At 41.1% G+C, this 21,146-nt stretch overlaps 1 protein-coding gene across 3 annotated transcripts in view; it reads left to right on the top strand.

Moving 5' to 3' along the window:
- Positions 1–21,146, top strand: part of LOC126284090 (G protein pathway suppressor 2) — a 111,463-nt gene that overhangs the window by 82,341 nt on the left and 7,976 nt on the right. For all 3 annotated transcript variants that reach the window (XM_049982738.1, XM_049982739.1, XM_049982740.1), the window contains one exon: positions 8,844–8,969. In XM_049982738.1, the coding sequence (XP_049838695.1) occupies positions 8,844–8,969 (126 nt within the window). The remainder of the gene's footprint in view (positions 1–8,843; positions 8,970–21,146) is intronic.

Here is a 21,146-nt window from a genome sequence, read left to right on the forward strand (position 1 = left end):
CCATAGACAAGCATAAATGTTTGTGAATATGCCCCACAGTTTCTTTCTCTGCAGTGAGAAATTCAGTGATGGCACGTTGCTTGTAATGCAGATCACCCACAGATGCCATTTTCAAACTGTCCTGCAACTATGCTATCTGTTGGAAGTGATGGAAATTTGGCAGGCTCACTCAGGAGACTTCATGTAATATGTATGTAACGTTTCACATTCATAGCATTGTTTTTGGCTGGGCAAAAACAAATGTGGTGCATTACTTTCTAGGCAACCCTTTACGTATTACAGTCAGGAAAGCTTTGTGGGTAAATAAGTAAACATGGTATTGAACTGCAATGGAATTGGGCTGTGACAAAGTAATCAAGCTATTGTCCATATTTATAGCAGAATATCACTTTTCTCTATGCCCATTACATGTGTGGTGTGGCTGTTAAAAATGTTGCAGCAGTTCAAAATTAATTTTAGGTTCTTCATGCATGTAGGTTGTCAGATATGCATCCCAATTAAAAAAAGTATGTCAAATTTTGAACAGTTTTTATTCTGCTATAAGCCTTCATAAAGCACATTAATTTTGATAAACTAATAAACTGAACAATTGTAGAAGTAGTGCTCTGTGTAACATGGAGCCAAAAACTGAGACTGCATATACAATTTCGAATAAAATACAAACACAAATTTCACACATTTTCTTTTGATGATCTACTGGTACTTGATGTGTACTTTTTAGTGGCGTTTCTTTACTTTAAAAGTTTATTTTCGTTACATATTAAATTGTAGAAGCCCTTACAAGAGAGGCTAATGAGTGTGAGTTTTTAATCATTGTGAAAACTTTTACTTATTTTTTTAATCAGTCTGCAAAAGTTTAATTGTTGATAATACTCATACAGTGGATGCATTAGAACCTGGAATAGCCAATGAATATTCAACAAAGCTTGTGATATGTTTGATACACTTGTTCATTGTGTAAATGAATAAAAATTTCACTGACACTAGTATTTGATTTCATATTCCAGTCGAGTAGTTTACCTTCACAAAATTTGCTTACATAGCAGTACTAATAAAATGGTTCTTCCTCATCCATGGTGAAGTTTGTAACACTAGATTTTACAAAACTGTACAGTCCTTGAACACTAATGGAGCTCTTGAACACTAATGGAGCTGGTAGTTTTTTTGAGCACAGTCCACTGTATTGGTAAAGTAGTTCTAGAAATTGTTCACACCATTCACAAATATATCCAATGCAGGTATAAAAAAAAGCTGTGGTAATACCATTAAAATGATTAAATGTCACTAGCGTCTCACTTTCCAAGTCATGTAACTGCTGTTTTACTGCAGATATCAAAATTCTTTTGGATTGTTTGCCTTCAAAGTTTCTGAGCAACATATTTAATTTGCCTGCAATGTCAATTATAGTTACATTTTCGTTTTCAATGAACAGAATGTTGTTAGAGAAAATAGGACATGCTTGGAAAACATCAATAACTCTAAAAGCTAGTAGAAGAGGCAGGTTATGGCATAGTTTTACAATGCCCTAAAAGTTGTGTGTGTTCTGCTTTAGCGAACTCATGAAATGTACAGCATAAACATTAAATTGTTCCAACTTAAAATAAACATTGTTTTTTTTTCTTTTCTTTTATTTCTTCATAATTGCAGTTTGTACTGTCAGCTGAAATTGCTACTAATTTGTTCTTAAAATCGAATGCTTCCAAGCCAGATGTTTTACACTTTCAACACCAAAGTTCACTAACTCCAGCACTCTCACTATGATGCCTTTATCTGGATCATAAAGCCTAATTCTTAAATGAACCAGTTTGAAGTCCATGTGACAGTAAAATCTGTCATCACTGAAGTAAATTTTGCATATTTTAGTACTTCATTATTTGTTCCATAACAAATGGTGCAGTTAAGTTTCTGATAACTGATTTGCTTTTTATCTACAAGCACAAGATGTTCTTGTCGAACAGTGGTTTAATTACGTCAGTGGTGCATCCCGTGGACTTGAAACTCTGGTTATGCATCACTATGTGCTAAGCAACTTTGGCTTTTTGCTCCGGAAGTTGCTTATCTGTACCTGAAACTGCATTCACTGTTAAGTAGTTATAAAAGTCGCTGCCACAAGCGCTGGAAATGTTAAACCACCATACAAGAGTACAACACACCGAAGTTAAAACACATGCATTTGCTTACATGGTCAAAGTACAACCAAGTTTCCAAAATATTTATATATTATATTGAACTTGAGAGCCCATTCAGTTTTTTTTGTGCAAATGAAGCATAATTTTAGTGTTCAAAAACTTCTGGAAAACAAAGCATTGCATCGGGACAGGTCACTAGTTCAGAAAGAAAAAAAAAATCTCATTATGTAAAACAAAAATGTGGGACATTTCGCTGCTCCTAGAGAGAATTTGGGGCACCAGGACTTTTGTTAAAAATCACAAGTGTCGTGGAAAAAATAGGAAAAAGGAGAAACGTAATTATGGTATATTAATAGACATGAGCATAGTGTGGCAACAGGTCTCCTAGGCATTTATCTGTACAGCATTTACACAGGCACTTAGTACAGCCTCTTAAAGAGTTATTACTTGCTGCTACCAAACACCTTGAGACAGCAAAAGAGGTGAAAGTTTCCTTTTGCGGTTTGAAGTTGTGCTAATCCAAGAACACTTCACTTTATTGCTTGAACAGTACACACATGAAAGACAAGTGCAGTACAATAAAAATGGGTGCGCGGGAAAAACGATCACCTAAACCTTTCTGTTCGAGCTCTGATTTCTCTTATTTTATTTTGATGATCATTCCTACCTATGTAGGTTGGGCTCAACAAAATATTTTCGCATTCGGAAGAGAAAGTTGGTGATTGAAATTTCGTAAAAAGATCTCGCCGCGACGAAAAACGTCTATGCTGTAATGACTTCCATCCCAATTTGCGTATCATATCTGCCACACTCTCTCCCCTATTACGTGATAATACAAAACGAGCTGCCCTTTTTTGCACCCTTTCGATGTCCTCCGTCAATCCCACCTGGTAAGGATCGCACCCCGCACAGCAATATTCTAACAGAGGACGAACAAGTGTAGTGTAAGCTGTCTCTTTAGTGGACTTGTTGCATCTTCTAAGTGTCCTGCCAATGAAACGCAACCTTTGGCTCGCCTTCCCCACAATATTATCTATGTGGTCTTTCCAACTGAAGTTGCTCGTAATTTTAACACCCAGGTACTTAGTTGAATTGACAGCCTTGAGAATTGTACTATTTATCGAGTAATCGAATTCCAAAGGATTTCTTTTGGAACTCATGTGGATCACCTCACACTTTTCGTTATTTAGCGTCAACTGCCACCTGCCACACCATACAGCAATCTTTTCTAAATCGCTTTGCAACTGATACTGGTCTTTGGATGACCTTACTAGACGGTAAATTACAGCATCATTTGCGAACAACCTAAGAGAATTGCTCAGATTGTCACCCAGGTCATTTATATAGATCAGGAACAGCAGAGGTCCCAGGACGCTCCCCTGGGGAACACCTGATATCATCACTTCTGTTTTACTCGATGATTTGCCATGTATTACTACGAACTGCGACCTTCCTGACAGGAAATCACAAATCCAGTCGCACAACTGAGACGTTACCCCATAGGCCCGCAGCTTGATTAGAAGTCGCTTGTGAGGAACGGTGTCAAAAGCTTTCCAGAAATCTAGAAATACGGAATCAACTTGAGATCCCCTGTCGATAGCGGCCATTACTTCGTGCGACTAAAGGGCTAGCTGCGTTGCACAAGAGCGATGTTTTCTGAAGCCATGCTGATTACGTATCAATAGATCGTTCCCTTCGAGGTGATTCATAATGTTTGAATACAGTATATGCTACAAAACCCTACTGCAAACCGACGTCAATGATGTAGGTCTGTAGTTAGATGGATTACTCCTACTACCCTTCTTAAACACTGGTGCGACCTGCACGATTTTCCAATCTGTAGGTACAGATCTATCGGTGAGCGAGCGGTTGTATATGAGTGCTAAGTAGGAAGCTATTGTATCAGCGTAATCTGAAAGGAACCTAATCGGTATACAATCTGGACCTGAAGACTTGCCCGTATCAAGCGATTTGAGTTGCTTTGCAACCCCTAAGGTATCTACTTCTAAGAAACTCATGCTAGCAGATGTTCGTGTTTCAAATTCTGGAATATTCTATTTGTCTTCCCTGGTGAAGGAATTTTGGAAAACTGCGTTCAATAACTCCGCTTTAGCGGCACAGTCGTCAGTAACAGTACCATCGGCACTGCACAGCGAAGGTATTGACTGCGTCTTGCCGCTTGTGTACTTCACATACGACCAGAACTTCTTTGGATTTTCTGCCAAATTTCGAGACAATGTTTCGTTGTGGAACCTATTAAAGGCAATTCGCATCGAAGTACATACCAAATTTCGCGCATCTGTAAATTTTAGCCAATCTTCGGGATTTCGCGTTCTTCTGAACTTTGCATGCTTTTTCCATTGCCTCTGCAACAGCGTTCGGAGCTGTTTTGTGTACCACGGGGGATCGGTTCCATCTCTTACCAATTTATGAGGTATGAATATCTCAATTGCTGTTGCTACTATATCTTTGAATTTGAGCCACATCTCATCTACATTTGCATAGTCAGTTCGGAAGGAATGGAGATTGTCTTTTAGGAAGGCTTCTAGTGACACTTTATCCACTTTTTTAAATAAAATTACTTTGCGTTTGTTTCTGATGGATTTGGAAGAAACGGTATTGAGCCTAGCTACAACGACCTTGTGGTCAGTGATCAGGGGGCGTTTAGAACCATACATATACTTATAAGCAGAGACAGTGCCAAGGCCAAACTGTGGCTTTAGCTGCCAGAGACTGCAGCCGCGCGCGTGTGTGTGTGTGTGCGCGTGTGTGCGTGTGTGTGTGTGTGTGTGTGCGTGTGTGTGTGTGTGTGTGTGTGTGTGTGTGTGTGTGTGTGTATTTTTAAAAAGCCTTGTTGGTCGAAAGCTTATTCTCTGACGGTCTTCTTGTTGTGCCTATCTGCGACTCGGCATTTGCTCTATATGGTGAGTAGCAACTTTCCTTTTGATAATATTGTGACTGAGCATTAGTATATTTTAAAAAATCATTGCAGAGCCGTAATTTACTGGTAGGTTTTATTTTGTCTATCAGCAGCGGTGCTGACCATTTACTGAAAGAAAGAAGTTGCATAACATCAAGGGATAGGAGATGATCTCTTTCTGCTTTTACTTGATCTTGTCAAGTTACCAGTACCAGATGAGCCCAGTAAAAATGGGAATGGGCAGACTTCCATAATAATATGTACTTGAAATTCTGTTGCACAACCCAGTCTTGGAGAAAATAGACAAGGAAAATTTGGCACAGAGAGCACCTAACTGTTGATATGGAACTTGATTGGAAACCAAGTGCACTTCATTCTCGAAGGATTATTCAGAAAATTTAAAAGCATCCAAACTGGATAGATTTTCAGTGTAAGTGTTGTCCACACCTAGCAATGTTAATAAACAAATCGCAGCCTATAAGTCGCAGGTACAAAAAACTCTCCAAGAATGGAAATCTGTTGTTTGTTATAACTCACCAGTCCTGATGAAATGAGTCAGAAGGGGTGAATCAGAGTCCACATAAGTCTGAGAATTTATTAATGTTGCTACTGCACCCATTACACCTGCGCTCTCAATTACTTTTTAAACACATGCACATCAGTGTAACTTGCTTTGAGACACTGTCACTATTTACACTCTGTTCACATCCATTTTCATTTCATCCTTGCTCAGGATGGGAAAGGAGTAAAATACAGAAGCAATGCGTCCTTTCATATGGCATCTATTACACATTGCCCAGCACTTGGGACACAATGTCCATTCATGTTAAATGAAGCAGTATGGGCATGAAGGCAGTGGAGCACAGGGATGTAGCTTTTGTGACATGGACTATTGTTGTTGCAAGGTCGATTACCTATACTATGCTGAGACCTCTGCTGGACTGCTGCAATAGCATCTTCGTTCCCTTATGAACTGACTGATGGCTGGAAGGGATGAGAGGGACTGATTTCTGAAACTTCAGACCAGGATTCTGTCTGACAGACTGCGGCTTGTGAAACTTCAATGACTGAGCTATGTTAATAATTCTGAAGGGTAGGATTTCTACACTGTAAATCTCACTCTCAAACTTGCCTTTGGAGCAAAACGTATAATTGCACCATGAACCATTTTATCTGCATAGGATTCCTTATGAACATTTATCTCAAAATGATGATGACAGCTGAGTCCCTGCCCTGTATGACTGTTTTGGCTGCTTTTGGCAGCGGCAAAACTCCACAGGAACAGCAGTAATGTTTTTATGCTTATAGTGATAGGTAGAAAGTAACTCGCACATCTGATCTAAAGAGACTCGAAGGTTCTTGTAAGGGAACGAGCTGACACAACAACTGATACACGCATGGTGAATTCCACTATAAAAAAAGGCGTGGGACAAGTTTATGTCTGTTACACCAAATGCCTGGAAATGTTGCTGTGGGTGTTTTGTAATCATCCTGGTCTTCTGTTGCATCGTTGTTCACAGGAAACAGCAGCAGACATGTTGTTGGCATGGCTGCCAGGTGTGTCAGTGTAGTCATTAAACAGGAAATAGCAACTTTCTGTGTATGTTGTTGCTTGTGAAGAGATTTGAGCACTGCCTTCGTGGGAATTAAACTCAAAGGACTAATGACTGAAGTGGAACACCTGGATTAGAAACCTGTACTTGTCATCAAAAAGTGCTCTTACCCAAGAAAACTTTAATTTATTGCTTGAACAATACACACACGTGAAAGACAAGTACAATACAAAAAGGAATGCACAAATCGCTGGCAAAGGCATGTACTCTGGCCTATATATTTATTAGGTCCAACAGTAGGCACAGCCAGCAGGCTGCGCATGCAACAGTAGGCACAGCCAGCAGGCTGCGCATGCATCTACTGACCTATTAGCAGGCCATTGGCCTGTAGTGGTCAAATGTAACACAGATTTCACCCATGAACTATGAAGCTGTGCACACACAAAATTAATACAGGGTGTTTCAAAAATGACCGGTATATTTGAAACGGCAATACAAACTAAACAAGCAGCGATAGAAATACACCGTTTGTTGCAATATGCTTGGGACAACAGTACATTTTCAGGCAGACAAACTTTCGAAATTACAGTAGTTACAATTGTCAACAACAGATGGCGCTGCGGTCTGGGAAACTCTAGAGTACGATATTTTCCACATATCCACCATGCGTAGCAATAATATGGCGTAGTCTCTGAATGAAATTACCCGAAACCTTTGACAACGTGTCTGGCGGAATGGCTTCACATGCAGATGAGATGTACTGCTTCAGCTGTTCAATTGTTTCTGGATTCTGGCGGTACACCTGGTCTTTCAAGGGTCCCCACAGAAAGAAGTCACAGGGGTTCATGTCTGGCGAATAGGGAGGCCAATCCACGCCGCCTCCTGTATGTTTCGGATAGCCCAAAACAATCACACGATCATCGAAATATTCATTCAGGAAATTAAAGACGTTGGCCGTGCGATGTGGCTGGGCACCATCTTGCATAAACCACGAGGTGTTCGCAGTGTCGTCTAAGGCAGTTTGTACCGCCACAAATTCACAAAGAATGTCCAGATAGCGTGATGCAGTAATCGTTTCAGATCTGAAAAATGGGCCAATGATTCCTTTGGAAGAAATGGCGGCCCAGACCAGTACTTTTTGAGGATGCAGGGACGATGGGACTGCAACATGGGGCTTTTCGGTTCCCCATATGCGCCAGTTCTGTTTATTGACGAAGCCGTCCAGGTAAAAATAAGCTTCGTCAGTAAACCAAATGCTACCCACATGCATATCACCGTCATCAATCCTGTGCACTATGTCGTTAGTGAATGTGTCTCATGTAGCAATGGTAGCGGCGCTGAGGGGTTGCCGCGTTTGAGTTTTGTATGGATAGAGGTGTAAACTCTGGCGCATGAGACGATACGTGGACGTTGGCGTCATTTGGACCGCAGCTGCAACACGGCGAACGGAAACCCGAGGCCGCTGTTGGATCACCTGTTGCACTAGCTGTGGATTGCCCTCTGTGGTTGCCGTATGCGGTTGCCCTACCTTTCCAGCACGTTTATTCGTCACGTTCCCAGTCCGTTGAAATTTTTCAAACAGATCCTTTATTGTATCGCTTTTTGGTCCTTTGGTTACATTAAACCTCCGTTGAAAACTTCGTCTTGTTGCAACAACACTGTGTTCTAGGCGGTGGAATTCCAACACCAGAAAAATCCTCTGTTCTAAGGAATAAACCATGTTGTCCACAGCACACTTGCACGTTGTGAACAGCACACGCTTACAGCAGAAGGACGACGTACAGAATGGTGCACCCGCAGACTGCGTTGTCTTCTATATCTTTCACATCACTTGCAGCGCCATCTGTTGTTGAAAATTGTAACTACTGTAATTTCGAAAGTTTGTCCACCTGAAAATGTACTGTTGTCCCAAGCATGATACAACAAACGGTGTATTTCTATCGCTGCTCGTTTAGTTTTTATTGCCGTTTCAAATATACCGGTCATTTTTGAAACACCCTGTAGTTACAGCATAACAATTGTACAAAGCTTTCCTTTTCAGTTCATCATAAATACTCTTATTTGGAATAATTTAAGGATTAATAGTGTAGAAAAATTTGAGCCAGGAAAGGGTGGCCTAAAAATTTTTTTTAAATGTGTGTGATGTTTCATCCATCATGAAATATTTGATCTCATTTATTTTCCAAGTCCAAATTTATTCTGATTTGTTTTCCTAATATCTATTTACTAACAAATTTGTAGGGTGCTAAGACTGGAAGTATTACATCTGGCTATCCAATCAGAGCCCAGCCAGTGTCTGCACAACCGCAGCACAACAGTTCTCATGTTACCAGCAGCAGCTATCAACCAGGAGTGTCAGCATCCCATGTAAGTTGATTTTCTATGCAAATGACTCATAGCAGGAGTTCCATACTCTGAAACTTTCTATTCACTTTGCTGTTATGTCACATTTTCTCATTTTGTAATAGCTCACGGGGAAAAAATAGTCGTTGGCATTAGGTAATTCTATACTGTCTTGTTTATTGTCTGGCAATTATTCCTATAACTCTTGTAATTAAGTATATACAGACAGCTGAATAGTGGTGAAATTTTGTGGGAGCCAATGACTTATCTGTAAGATATAATAAGATATGCCGCTAGTGGAATGCTGACTGCAGCAGTCGAAGTTCTTTGTTTTGTTCTGAGTCCTCTGTGCTGAATGAGAAGAGGATCAACTAAGATAGTACATATACAGCTTGCCTGAAATGTGGTGAAACTGTTTGTGATGGAACACAATGTTCATTACCAACAGTTTTCATTAATTAGCTTAATAACCATCTGGTGTGAAGTAGTAGTTTATTCTAAGGATGAGAAAAAATAGGAATTAAAACTAATTAAATGTGTCCTTTATTTAACACCTTTGAGCCATTCAGCTTTTCATTGTTGTTAGCTACTAACCACAGCAGAGAGGTTTACACAATATAGACATACTTGTCAAATGATACAACAGTCATAGTATGTAAAAATTTAGTTGCAAAATTGCAAAGTTGCCTCCGAACAGACATTATGCAGAGAAAGTACAATCCTCCAGAAGGTTATGAAATCTTTACAACAACTAATTATGAAAGTTTCAGAGAGAAGACTATAAAAGGAGACTAAATAATCAGATGACAAAATGTGATAGATAAGAGGGCCCTAATATTACCTGATGATCCAAAAGGATCCAGTATAAGATATGAATATCTGTCAGAAAGCAAAAGAAAAAAAAAGTCCTTCTCCTTCAGTCACAGGCATACCACCTGTGCGGGAACTAAATTGAAGGGGAGCTGATAGGTGTCATTGATGAAATGACTCTCATTTTGCTGTGAATTCAAAACAGGATCAGGGAACAAAAGTTCTTCTTGAAATAAAGATTAAATATGTTTGTTGTTGCTGGGGATCCACTTTAAACTTCCCCAGTAGGACACTGTCAGCTCTGAGAGGCTCACAAGGGTGTGGCTGTATTCCTCAGTGATAAATACCATAATATACCTTTTGTTGTCCCCCCCCCCCCCTCTCTTCCCCCCCCCCCCCCCCCAATAAACCATGGACCTTGTCGTTAGTGGGGAGGTTTGCGTGCCTCACAGCAATACAGATAGCCGTACCGTAGGTGCAACCACAACGGAGGGGTATCTGTTGAGAGGCCAGACAAACGTGTGATTCCTGAAGAGGGGCAGCAGCCTTTTCAGTAGTTGCAAGGGCAACAGTCTGGATGATGGACTGATCTGGCCTTGTAACAATAATCAAAACGGCTTTGCTGTGCTGGTACTGCAAACGGAAGAAAGCAAGGGGAAACTACAACTGTAATTTTTCCCGAGGGCATGCAGCTTTACTGTATGATTAAATGATGATGGCGTCCTCTTGGGTAAAATATTCTGGAGGTAAAATAGTCCCCCATTCGGATCTCCGGGAGGGGCTACTCAAGAGGATGTCGTTATTAGGAGAAAGAAAACTGGCGTTCTATGGATCGGAGCGTGGAATGTCAGATCCCTTAATCGGGCAGGTAGGTTAGAAAATTTAAAACGGGAAATGCATAGGTTAAAGTTAGATATAGTGGGGATTAATGAAGTTCGGTGGCAGGAGGAACAAGACTTCTGGGCAGGTGACTACAGGGTTATAAACACAAAATCAAATAGGGGTAATGCAGGAGTAGGTTTAATAATGAATAGGAAAATAGGAATGCGGGTAAGCTACTACAAACAGCATAGTGAACGCATTATTGTGGCCAAGATAGATACGAATCCCACACCTACTACAGTAGTACAAGTTTATATGCCAACTAGCTCTGCAGATGATGATGAAATTGAAGAAATGTATGATGAACTAAAAGAAATTATTCAGATAGTGAAGGGAGACAAAAATTTAATAGTCGTGGGTGACTGGAATTAGAGTAGGAAAAGGGAAAAAAGGAAATGTAGTAGGTGAATATGGATTGGGGCTAAGACATGAAAGAGGATGCCGCCTGGTAGAATTTTGCACACAGCACAACTTAATCATAGCTAACAGTTGGTTTAAGAAACATGAAAGAAGGTTGTATACATGGAAGAACCCTGGAGATAATAAAAAGGTATCAGCTAGATTATATAATGGTAAGACAGAGATTTAGGAACCAGGTTTTAAATTGTAAGACATTTCCAGGGGCAGATGTGGACTCTGACCACAATCTATTTGGTTATGACCTGTAGATTAAAACTGAAGAAACTGCAAAAAGGTGGGAATTTAAGGAGATGGACCTGGATAAACTGAAAGAACCAGAGTTTCAGGGAGAGCATAAGGGAACAATTGACAGGAATGGGGGAAAGAAATACAGTAGAAGAAGAATGGGTAGCTTTGAGGGATGAAGTAGTGAAGGCAGCAGAAGATCAAGTAGGTAAAAAGACGAGGGCTAGTAGAAATCCTTGGGTAACAGAAGAAATATTGAATTTAATTGATGAAAGGAGAAAATATAAAAATGCAGTAAATGAAGCAGGCAAAAAGGAATACAAACGTCTCAAAAATGAGATCGACAGGAAGTGCAAAATGGCTAAGCAGAAATGGCTAGAGGACAAATGTAAGGATGCAGAGGCTTATCTCACTAGGGGTAAGGTAGATGCTGCCTATAGAAAAATTAAAGAGACCTTTGGAGACAAGAGAACCACTTGTATGAACATCAAGAGCTCAGATGGAAACCCAGTTCTAAGCAAAGAAGGGAAAGCAGAAAGGTGGAAGGAATATATAGAGGGTCTATACAAGGGCGATGCACTTGAGGACAATATTATGGAAATGGAAGAGGATGTAGATGAAGATGAAATGGGGGATATGATATTGCGTGAAGAGTTTGACAGAGCACTGAAAGACCTGAGTCAAAACAAGGCCCTCGGAGTAGACAACATTCCATTGGAACTACTGACAGCCTTGGGAGAACCAGTCCTGACAAAACTCTACCGTCTGGTGAGCAAGATGTTTGAAACAGGCGAAATACCCTCAGACTTCAAGAAGAATATAATAGTTCGAATCCCAAAGAAAGCAGGTGTTGACAGATGTGAAAATTACTGAACTATCAGTTTAATAAGCCACAGCTGCAAAATACTAACACGAATTCTTTACAGACAAATGGAAAAACTAGTAGAAGCCGACCTTGGGGAAGATCAGTTTGGATTCTGTAGAAACACTGGAACACGTGAGGCAATACTGACCCTACGACTTACCTTAGAAGAAAGAGTAAGGAAAGGCAAAACTATGTTTCTAGCATTTGTAGACTTAGAGAAAGCTTTTGATACTGTTGACTGGAATACTCTCTTTCAAATTCTAAAGGTGGCAGGGGTAAAATACAGGGAGCGAAAGGCTATTTACAATTTTTACAGAAACCAGATGGCAAGAGTCAAGGGACATGAAAGGGAAGCAGTGGTCGGGAAGGGAGTAAGACAGGGTTGTGGCCTCTCCCCAATGTTATTCAATCTGTATATTGAGCAAGCAGTAAAGGAAACAAAAGAAAAATTCGGAGTAGGTATTAAAACCCACAGAGAAGAAATAAAAAGTTTGAGGTTCGCCGATGACATTGTAATTCTGTCAGAGACAGCAAAGGACTTGGAAGAGCAGTTGAATGGAACGGACAGTGTCTTGAAAGGAGGATATAAGATGAACATCAACAAAAGCAAAACAAGGATAATGGAATGTAGTCGAATTAAGTCGGGTGATGCTGAGGGAATTAAATTAGGAAATGAGACACTTAAAGTAGTAAAGCAGTTTTGCTATTTGGGGAGCAAAATAACTGATGATGGTCGAAGTAGAGACTATATAAATTTAGACCGGCAATGGCAAGGAAAGCGTTTCTGAAGAAGAGAAATTTGTTAACATCGAGTATAGATTTAAGTGTCAGGAAGTCGTTTCTGAAAGTATTTGTATTGAGTGTAGCCATGTATAGAAGTAAAACATGGACAATAAATAGTTTGGACAAGAAGAGAATAGCAGCTTTCGAAATGTGGCGCTACAAAAGAATGCTGAAGATTAGATGGGTAGATCACATAATTAATGAGGAAGTATTGAATAGGATTGGGGAGTAGAGAAGTTTGTGGCACAACTTGACCAGAAGAAGGGATCGGTTGGTAGGACATGTTCTGAGGCATCAAGGGATCACCAATTTGGTATTGGAGGGAAGCGTGGAGGGTAAAAATCGTAGAGGGAGACCAAGAGATGAATACACTAAGCAGATTCAGTAGGATGTAGGTTGCAGTAGGTACTGGGAGATGAAGAAGCTTGCACAGGATAGAGTAGCATTGAGAGCTGCATCAAACCAGTCTCAGGACTGAAGACCGCAACGACAACAACAAACACCTTTTGTTCTCACCATAGACACTGTTACAACAATATTATTTACACAAACATAAGTAACAGTAAGCTTCATTTGCCTTTCAGACATAGTGTTTTGGCAGTGGGACTTTCCAAGAATTCCTTCAAGCAAACCTCCTTTTTACAGATTTCAGTGCAACTGTTCCCTGAAACTCTGGTCTGTTTCTAACAAAGTTTTCTGAAACCACTTGAATGTTGTTTGATCTCCAGGCAGATGACACACTTTGATTTATTATAAGAATACAGAGGAAGCGGGCTCTTGTAAATTTTCAGGAGTAGACCAAGAGCAGAAAAATATGGAGTTTCTGATAGTAAGAGAGGGCACAGGATTTATAAATAACGAGCATAAGTAGAGGTCAGAGACAAAATTATTGATTTCCATTAATCATGCTACTAATTCAACTGAAGTAAGGGAAGCTGCCTGGAAAATTAATATGGAAGATTGTTGATTGCTCCTGCCAAGAAGAAGGAATGAATTCAGAAAAATATGAAATTATTTCCTGAATAATTTGTGCCTGGTTTATTGGTTAGCAAGATATCCAGATGTTAAAATCATAGTTTCTATTGTTCATGAAAGAATGCTGAGGGTGATTCTTGGAGCACATGAGATCAGTTCGATAATCGATCTATGAGCTGAGTCTAAAGTTCTTACTTGTATCAAGTGATGGCTTCTACTGGTGCAATTGTGGCCACCCCAAAATCACTGATAACCCATATCATCATAATAAGAGTCTACTGAAGCACATCGTAGATAGCAACAGCAGAGCAATTTGAGTTTTAGATAAAGATGGATGTAATGGGACTGCCGAAGTGGTTGTTAGCCATCCAATTCACTGAAGAAGTCCAGAATTACAAGGGGTATTTTGGAATGATTTACAGTTGTGTTGTCTTACTAATACTGCTCAAACTACAGGCAAGTCCTCTTGTAGAACAGTGACCTAGTGAACAGATTCCAGAACACTGTGCAGACACTAGATGACAGTTGTGAACATTGTGTGTTGTGATAGGACAGCAATCTTTTTTTGTAGAGAAAGCTATGGACAAAATGGAAGGTGACTATCATGGATAAAGAGGGACTTGCATGGTTTTTGTGGAAGGAAGGAGTCAGCATGGTTTTTGTGGAAGGAAGGAGTCAGAAGTACAGATATTCTTAACGGTTTAACTATGCTGTGTGGTAAAGAAACTCCTGTTTAGGGGACAGGTCATTGTCATTAGCAGTGGAATGATGAGCAAAGTTGGCATCACTGGGACTCATTGTTATGCTACACCCACCATATTTATCTTTCCCCAACAGATTTAGCTTCATTTGATAACATGAAGGACGTTCTGCAGGATAAAAGATTTGGCAACATCAAAGAATTGCAGGCAGCATCCATGAGTGGGTGTGTAGTACCCCCAAACAGTGATTTTGTGACACAATAATGAAGCTACCCAGGAAGGTGGCAATGGTACATTGACGTTGGAGGGGGGGAGAGTACATTGAGAGATCCCTGTACATCGAGTACATCGACTCATGTTAATTAATAAATAAGGTGCAAAAAAACTGCTATTGTAAAATACTTGTGAACACCACCCCTATTTAAATATTTTGAGGTGAAGGGAGTACTGTGTTGCAAACCAAACCATACTATTCGGGTGATCTTTCATTGTGTCTTGACTGACTGCCATTGAAATGTGGTATCAGCAGATGAACAGGCTTTAAGTTTACCAAGCAGTTTTTACAAGACCATTTTTGCCATTATTATTGCTTTTATACTTTTGTTTGAGCTGCATAGATCTGATGCAACGCAGTGTTTGAAACCCTTAACATTTTCTGTTAGACTACATGATACGGACATACACGCATATCAGCGAACACAGACTCTGAAGGTCATGCGATGATCTTACTTTGTTCCCCCACAGATAGTGGTCTTGAGCACTTTTGACCCATTTCGCATGGGCACCGGACTGCTGAAGGCCCTGCAGTCAATTTTCCCATCACTTCCTTGCTCTTCCAATTGGGTGAGTTCCATCAGGTTTTCTCATAAGTTTCTGTCCTCCTGGCAGTGTGCCCTGCCAGGCTTATTCTGTGCACCTTCATTTTCTGCTTGATGTTCAGTTGTCCTACAGGTCCTGGTTCTTTCTATGTCTTCATGTGTTCTCTAAGCGGATTGGTCCAAAGATCTTTCTCACGATCAAAGATCAGCTTGTTCTCTTCATCTTTGTTGTGGTACTTAACATTTCTGTCCCATATAACAACACTGGTACCACCACTGCATTACAGGCTTTAAGTTTGGTCTTAACTGACAGATTTTTTGACGATATTTGTTTCGCACTGAAGTAAGTTGATTATTTTCTTGTTATAGGTAATTATGCCTGTTGAACAACATTACGAACTACTTAAAATTTTCCACTTCAGTTATATTCCATATTCCAACCTGTAATGGGACATTATTAGGTGCTTCTCTGGATACTTCTGCCATCTTCTTCAAATTAATCCTCGATCCAGTCATACTGGCATTCTTTGTCAAATCCTCTACAGTTTCTGCCATCTTTTCCTCTGACTCCGCTATGGCTGCAATGTCGTCTGCTTATTGGTTGATCTTCCTGCCCCCAAAATCTGCCTGGTCTTCTCCATCAGTTTCTTCAGCAAAAGACGTCAGCTTTTCCAGAATTATTAATGATAGCACTTTGTATGTTACACTTAGTAGAGAAATTCCTCTAATTACTACAAATCCTTTTATTGGTCTTTTTGTGCAGTGAGATAATGGTAGCTCACTACCACTCTTTCAGGATTTACTCTTTTCTTGATATTTCACTTACGAGATTATACATCTCTTTCAGAAGTTTCCCACCCCCTGCTTTCAACATCTCTTCCATTATCCTATATTCTCCTGGTGCCTTATTATTATTATTCAGTTTCTTAACTGCACTATCTACATCTTGTTAATTCAATTTCTTCTTCCCTTATGCCTTCTGTGATTCTTCCTTCTGGGGAGACATCTGCACAGTACAGACTCTAGATACTGGAGAAGTAGTATCATTTCCATTAGTTTTTTCCAGATACAGTACACTTCCAAAGAATTCTCCCATTAAATGTAATTTTTCATTCGACTAAAACTAATTTCACAAATTTGTTTTATTTCATATCACTCCATAGTGTCACCACTACATATTTTAACAGTGCAGCAGACACTATGGAGAAGTGCTATTGATTAGAGCTACTGAAAACATTGTCCAGGTTTTCTGCAGTTTCTTTCAACTGCCCAGTGAAAATACATTCCTGCAGATAAAAGCATTGTCAGTTAACAGTCAGAGTGCATTACTGACACCAACCACTTATATATGTAGAAAAATGAACATAAAAAAATTTGAGCTTGGAAAGTGTGGCAAGTTGTAAAGCCAGAACAAATTGTATTGATAGCATGTGTCCAAGTGAAATCAAGGAAAAAATTAAGAGAGAGTATGGTTTACAGAGATTTTTCGTATAGAATGGAACACATCAGGTGAAGTGAACAGTGTCAGGATTGTTCTGTTCATTAAGGACTGAGGAAAATGAAATTCTGGCCCCACATGCAGAACAGTCTATCAACTTGAAGGCAAAATGCCGAGAGTCCTTGACACTTTCAGCGCACTTAGTATCAAGAACAGCAGTTAAGTGCCGAGAACTTCTTTTTTAAATGCAGGGACATAGAACAGTACACCCAGTGGGCAGGAGGTCAGAAATTCATGACAAATCGGAAACAAAGTACAATGTTCTGCCAGGAAATAACATATCTGACAATTATTTATAGAGTGCAGGTGGTGTACAGAAAAGCAAATGATAAAAACTGAGATCAAGAGGCAGTGACAGGGATTTTTTTTTAACGAGAGGAAACAGTGGTGAACAATCCATTACAAACCTCTACATAGATGGATGGCGAAACCATTTACAAACATTTGTAACCAGGCACCAACAGAATGGGTCAATGCAAAATTCAACAAATAGTTTTAATATATTAGGAAGTTTCAAATTTGTATGCATTCTGCTGCAGAGTGAGATACATTTTAAAATGGTTCAAGGTCAAAGAAGAGCGAAGCCAACTGCAGAAGTTGTTTGACTCGAAGGTAAGTAGATGAAAGAAGAAAAGGTTCTTGGTTCTGAAACAAAGAGCTGAAGAGAGAGATACTAGAAAAATTGAATTTGGGATGAAAACAGGTGGAGTGGGAGGAGTACAGAGTGTAAGAAGGAATGGCGAAATGAATTGTAAGTGAAGTCCAAAAAGTCTTAGGATGTATGCTTATCAGACACTGAACGTGGCAAGTGTGGATGCCAAACATCAGCTTTTACCAAGCAAGCAGCAAAAGATGCTACAAACTTCATTTCCAACAACAAAGTTGCTTACCTCTGATTCTGTGAAGAGCTCTTGTACACAGAGGCAAAAAAATCAACCCATATGACCGACCCTTGGTATCTTCAGTGAGTCTGGGGGCAAAGCAAAATTCCAAATCAGTGGAAAGAATCTGTTGTAGTAGCAGTAGTTGTTGTTGTTATCTGCAGTCCAAAGATTGGTTTCTTTGAGCTCTCTATACTGTTCTACACAATGCAAACTTCATCTGTGGCTAACTATTGCAACCTTCATCCATTTTAACCTACTTACTGTATTCCGACCTAGGTTTCACTGTGCAGTTTTTACACTCCTCCCCCCCCCCCCCCCCCACCACACACACACACACACACAAACACACACACACACACACACACACACACACACACACACACACAACACAGTTCACTCCATTGCCAAAGTGGAGATTCTGGGATGCTGCAGGATGTGTCCTATCATCCTGACCCTTTCTTATACTGCCACAAATTTACTTTTTCTGCAATTGGATTCAGTACTTTCTCATTACTTACTCATCTGCCCGCATAATCTTCAGCACTCCTCTGTAGCAGCACATTTCAAAAGCTCCTATTCTATTCTTGTCTGAGCTGCATATGGTCCATGTTTCACTTTCAGACAGGTTACGCTCCAGACATAACTTCAGAAAAGACTTCCTAACAGTTAAATTTCTCTCCTTCAAAAGTGTTTTACTGGCCAGTGACAGTCTACATTTTATATCCTCTCTACTTCAGCCTTCATCAGCTATTTTACTGCCCAAATAGCAAAACTCATCCACTAATTTTAGTGTCCCGTTTCCTATTATAATTCCCTCAGTATCACCTGATTTACTTCAGCTACATTGAATTACCTTTCTTTTGTTTATGTCCATCTTATAACCTTTTCTCAAGACACTACGCATTCCATTTAACTGCTCTTGCAAATCCTTTGTTGTGTCTGGTAGAATTACAATCCCTCCCCCCCCCCCCCCCCCCCCCCCCCCTGCAGGTCCAGGGGTAAGAATAGGCCTGAGGTATTGCTGCCTGTCATAAGAGGTGACTAAAAGGAGTCTCACACATTTAGGCCTTTATGTGATGGTCCCCTGTAGGGTTGGACCTCCAATTTTAAAAATTTTCCCAAAGAGTGAACCAGTTGGGGAAGGGCGCCTTACATAGTACGTCATGTTCATCGTGCATTGAGGTCTTTAGTCCACTTTCTCGTTGTTGCATTGCAGTCCTGCCCATTCTCCATCTCTTGGGCAAGGACACCTTCCTGGGTGCATTTTCCATTGTGCTCTACGCAGTGTCACTTTCTGAGTCGACGATGACCATGGACTTCTTTGTACCTCATATCCGGCACAGTAGCCAGTCCATTGTGGTGGGGCAGCCATGTAACCTGTTGGTTGTAGTCCCCTAACAACACAGGGATTGCTCTGCTGATGCCTGCGCCGTTAACTCCCCACATATGCCAAGGAGTAGATGTCCGTCACCCTGGGGTATTGGGATTCCCGGCAATGGCCTTCCTGCCACGTGGTCTTTGCTGCGGCTGGGTGGCGCCCGTGTGGACAGCCCCTGGTCGGAGTGGGTGGCATCAGGATGCATGAAGCATAGTACGTCATCTCTTGCTGGTTGTCTGCCACCAGCAGTCTATAAGCAGGCAAAGTCTAACTTTAAGGCTAAGAAATATGACCCCAAGTCGTTCCCCTCCCTTGCCACACCATGGGAGAAACGCCAGGCTAAGGATGGCAGTGAAGCTTATTCACCCCGGTGCCTTGTATGTATGAGAGTTATTGGGGAATCTTTTATGTCCATGAAGCCTCAGTTTTTGTGGAGCATTTTGAGGACAAGTTTGGGGAGGAGGAGGAGGAGGAGTGCTTGTCCAAAATGCACTCTGGGTCAGTTTTGATAAAAACAGCATCCTCTGCTCAGTCACAGGCATTACTCATTTGTGACAAGATGGGGGATGTTTTTGTTACCATCACACCTCATAAGAGCTTAAATATGGTCCAGGGTATTATATTCCACAGGGACCTTCTTTTGCAGTCTGATGACGAGCTGCTCGCCAATTTAGAGCAACGAGGTGTTCATTTCATCTGGTGCATCTATTGGTGTCCGAGGGATAACCAGGTTGCCACCGGTGCCTTCATCTTGACCTTCGAGGTGACACATTGCCAGAGAAGGTAAAGGTGATTGTCTACCTCTGTGACGTCAAAACATAGATCCCTCCCCCAATGAGGTGTTTTAAGTGCTGGAAGTTCGACATCATGTCTTCCTGCTGTACTTCCAGTCTCACCTGTCGAGATTGTGGATGTTCATTGCATCCCAATACTCCATGCGCCCCGCCTCCCATCTGTGTCAACTGTGGAGAGCATCATTCACCTTGCTTACCAGACTACAGGATTTTACAGAATCATGGAATATAAGACCCTAGACTGACTGACCTACACTGAGGCTAAGAGAACATTTGAGCCTGTGGCTATGACCACCTCATACGCCGCTACAAGAACAGTTCTCACCCTATCAGTTCCTCGAATTCCTGTTGCCTCTCAGAACTGGGAGACTACATCTGCCCCCTTGATGGCAAGGGGAACTTCCCTCCCTATTGCTCGTGTACCACCTACTTTGGGAGCAACACCTGCCCCCCCCCCCCCCCCACCCACCCACCCCACCCCCGCCCCCCAACCATTGGGGATTTGTCCCCACTTCTGAGCCAGAGTAGGGTAAGGCTTCTTCGGCTCCTCTCGCCAGGAAAGGGGTTCCTTGGGTCACTCCCTTCCCAGTTTTCTTACACCTGCCAGTGGCTGAAGAGCCCAAAAGCAGCTGGTCGTAGGGCTTCATGCTCATCATCAGTCCTAGAGACTGATCCAGTGAAGTCCTCCCACCCAGGGAAATCCAAAGAACAGCGCAAAAAATTGAAAAAGAAGACCCCTCAGAACAAGGAACTTGCAGTGGCACCCACACCACTGCTACCTGTAAGTTATGCGTCTGAGGATGGGGGTGGAGATTCTGGCATCTGCTGAGGACCTGGATCTTCCCGGACCCTCAGACACAATGGATACAGGCTGCTCCGGCAAAAAGTCGGTGGCAACAGGTGACTCTGAGGTGTAAAATGCCTCATTGAATGTTCCATGCCTTCCTAGTCTCATGATGATGTCATCCTCCAGTGGAATTGTGGCAGTTTTTTCCACCACCAGGCTGAGCTACGGCAACTGTTAAGCTTTACACCTGCTTTCTACATTGCCCTCCAGAAAATCTAATTGCCAGAAATGCGGGCCCATGCCCTCCGTGACTATAAGGGATATTAAATGAACTGTAGCGACTAAATCAAGTGTCTGGTGGAGTTTGCGTTTATACACTAA

This window comes from Schistocerca gregaria, chromosome 8 (assembly GCF_023897955.1).
Source record: "Schistocerca gregaria isolate iqSchGreg1 chromosome 8, iqSchGreg1.2, whole genome shotgun sequence".
Lineage (NCBI taxonomy): Eukaryota > Metazoa > Arthropoda > Insecta > Orthoptera > Acrididae > Schistocerca > Schistocerca gregaria.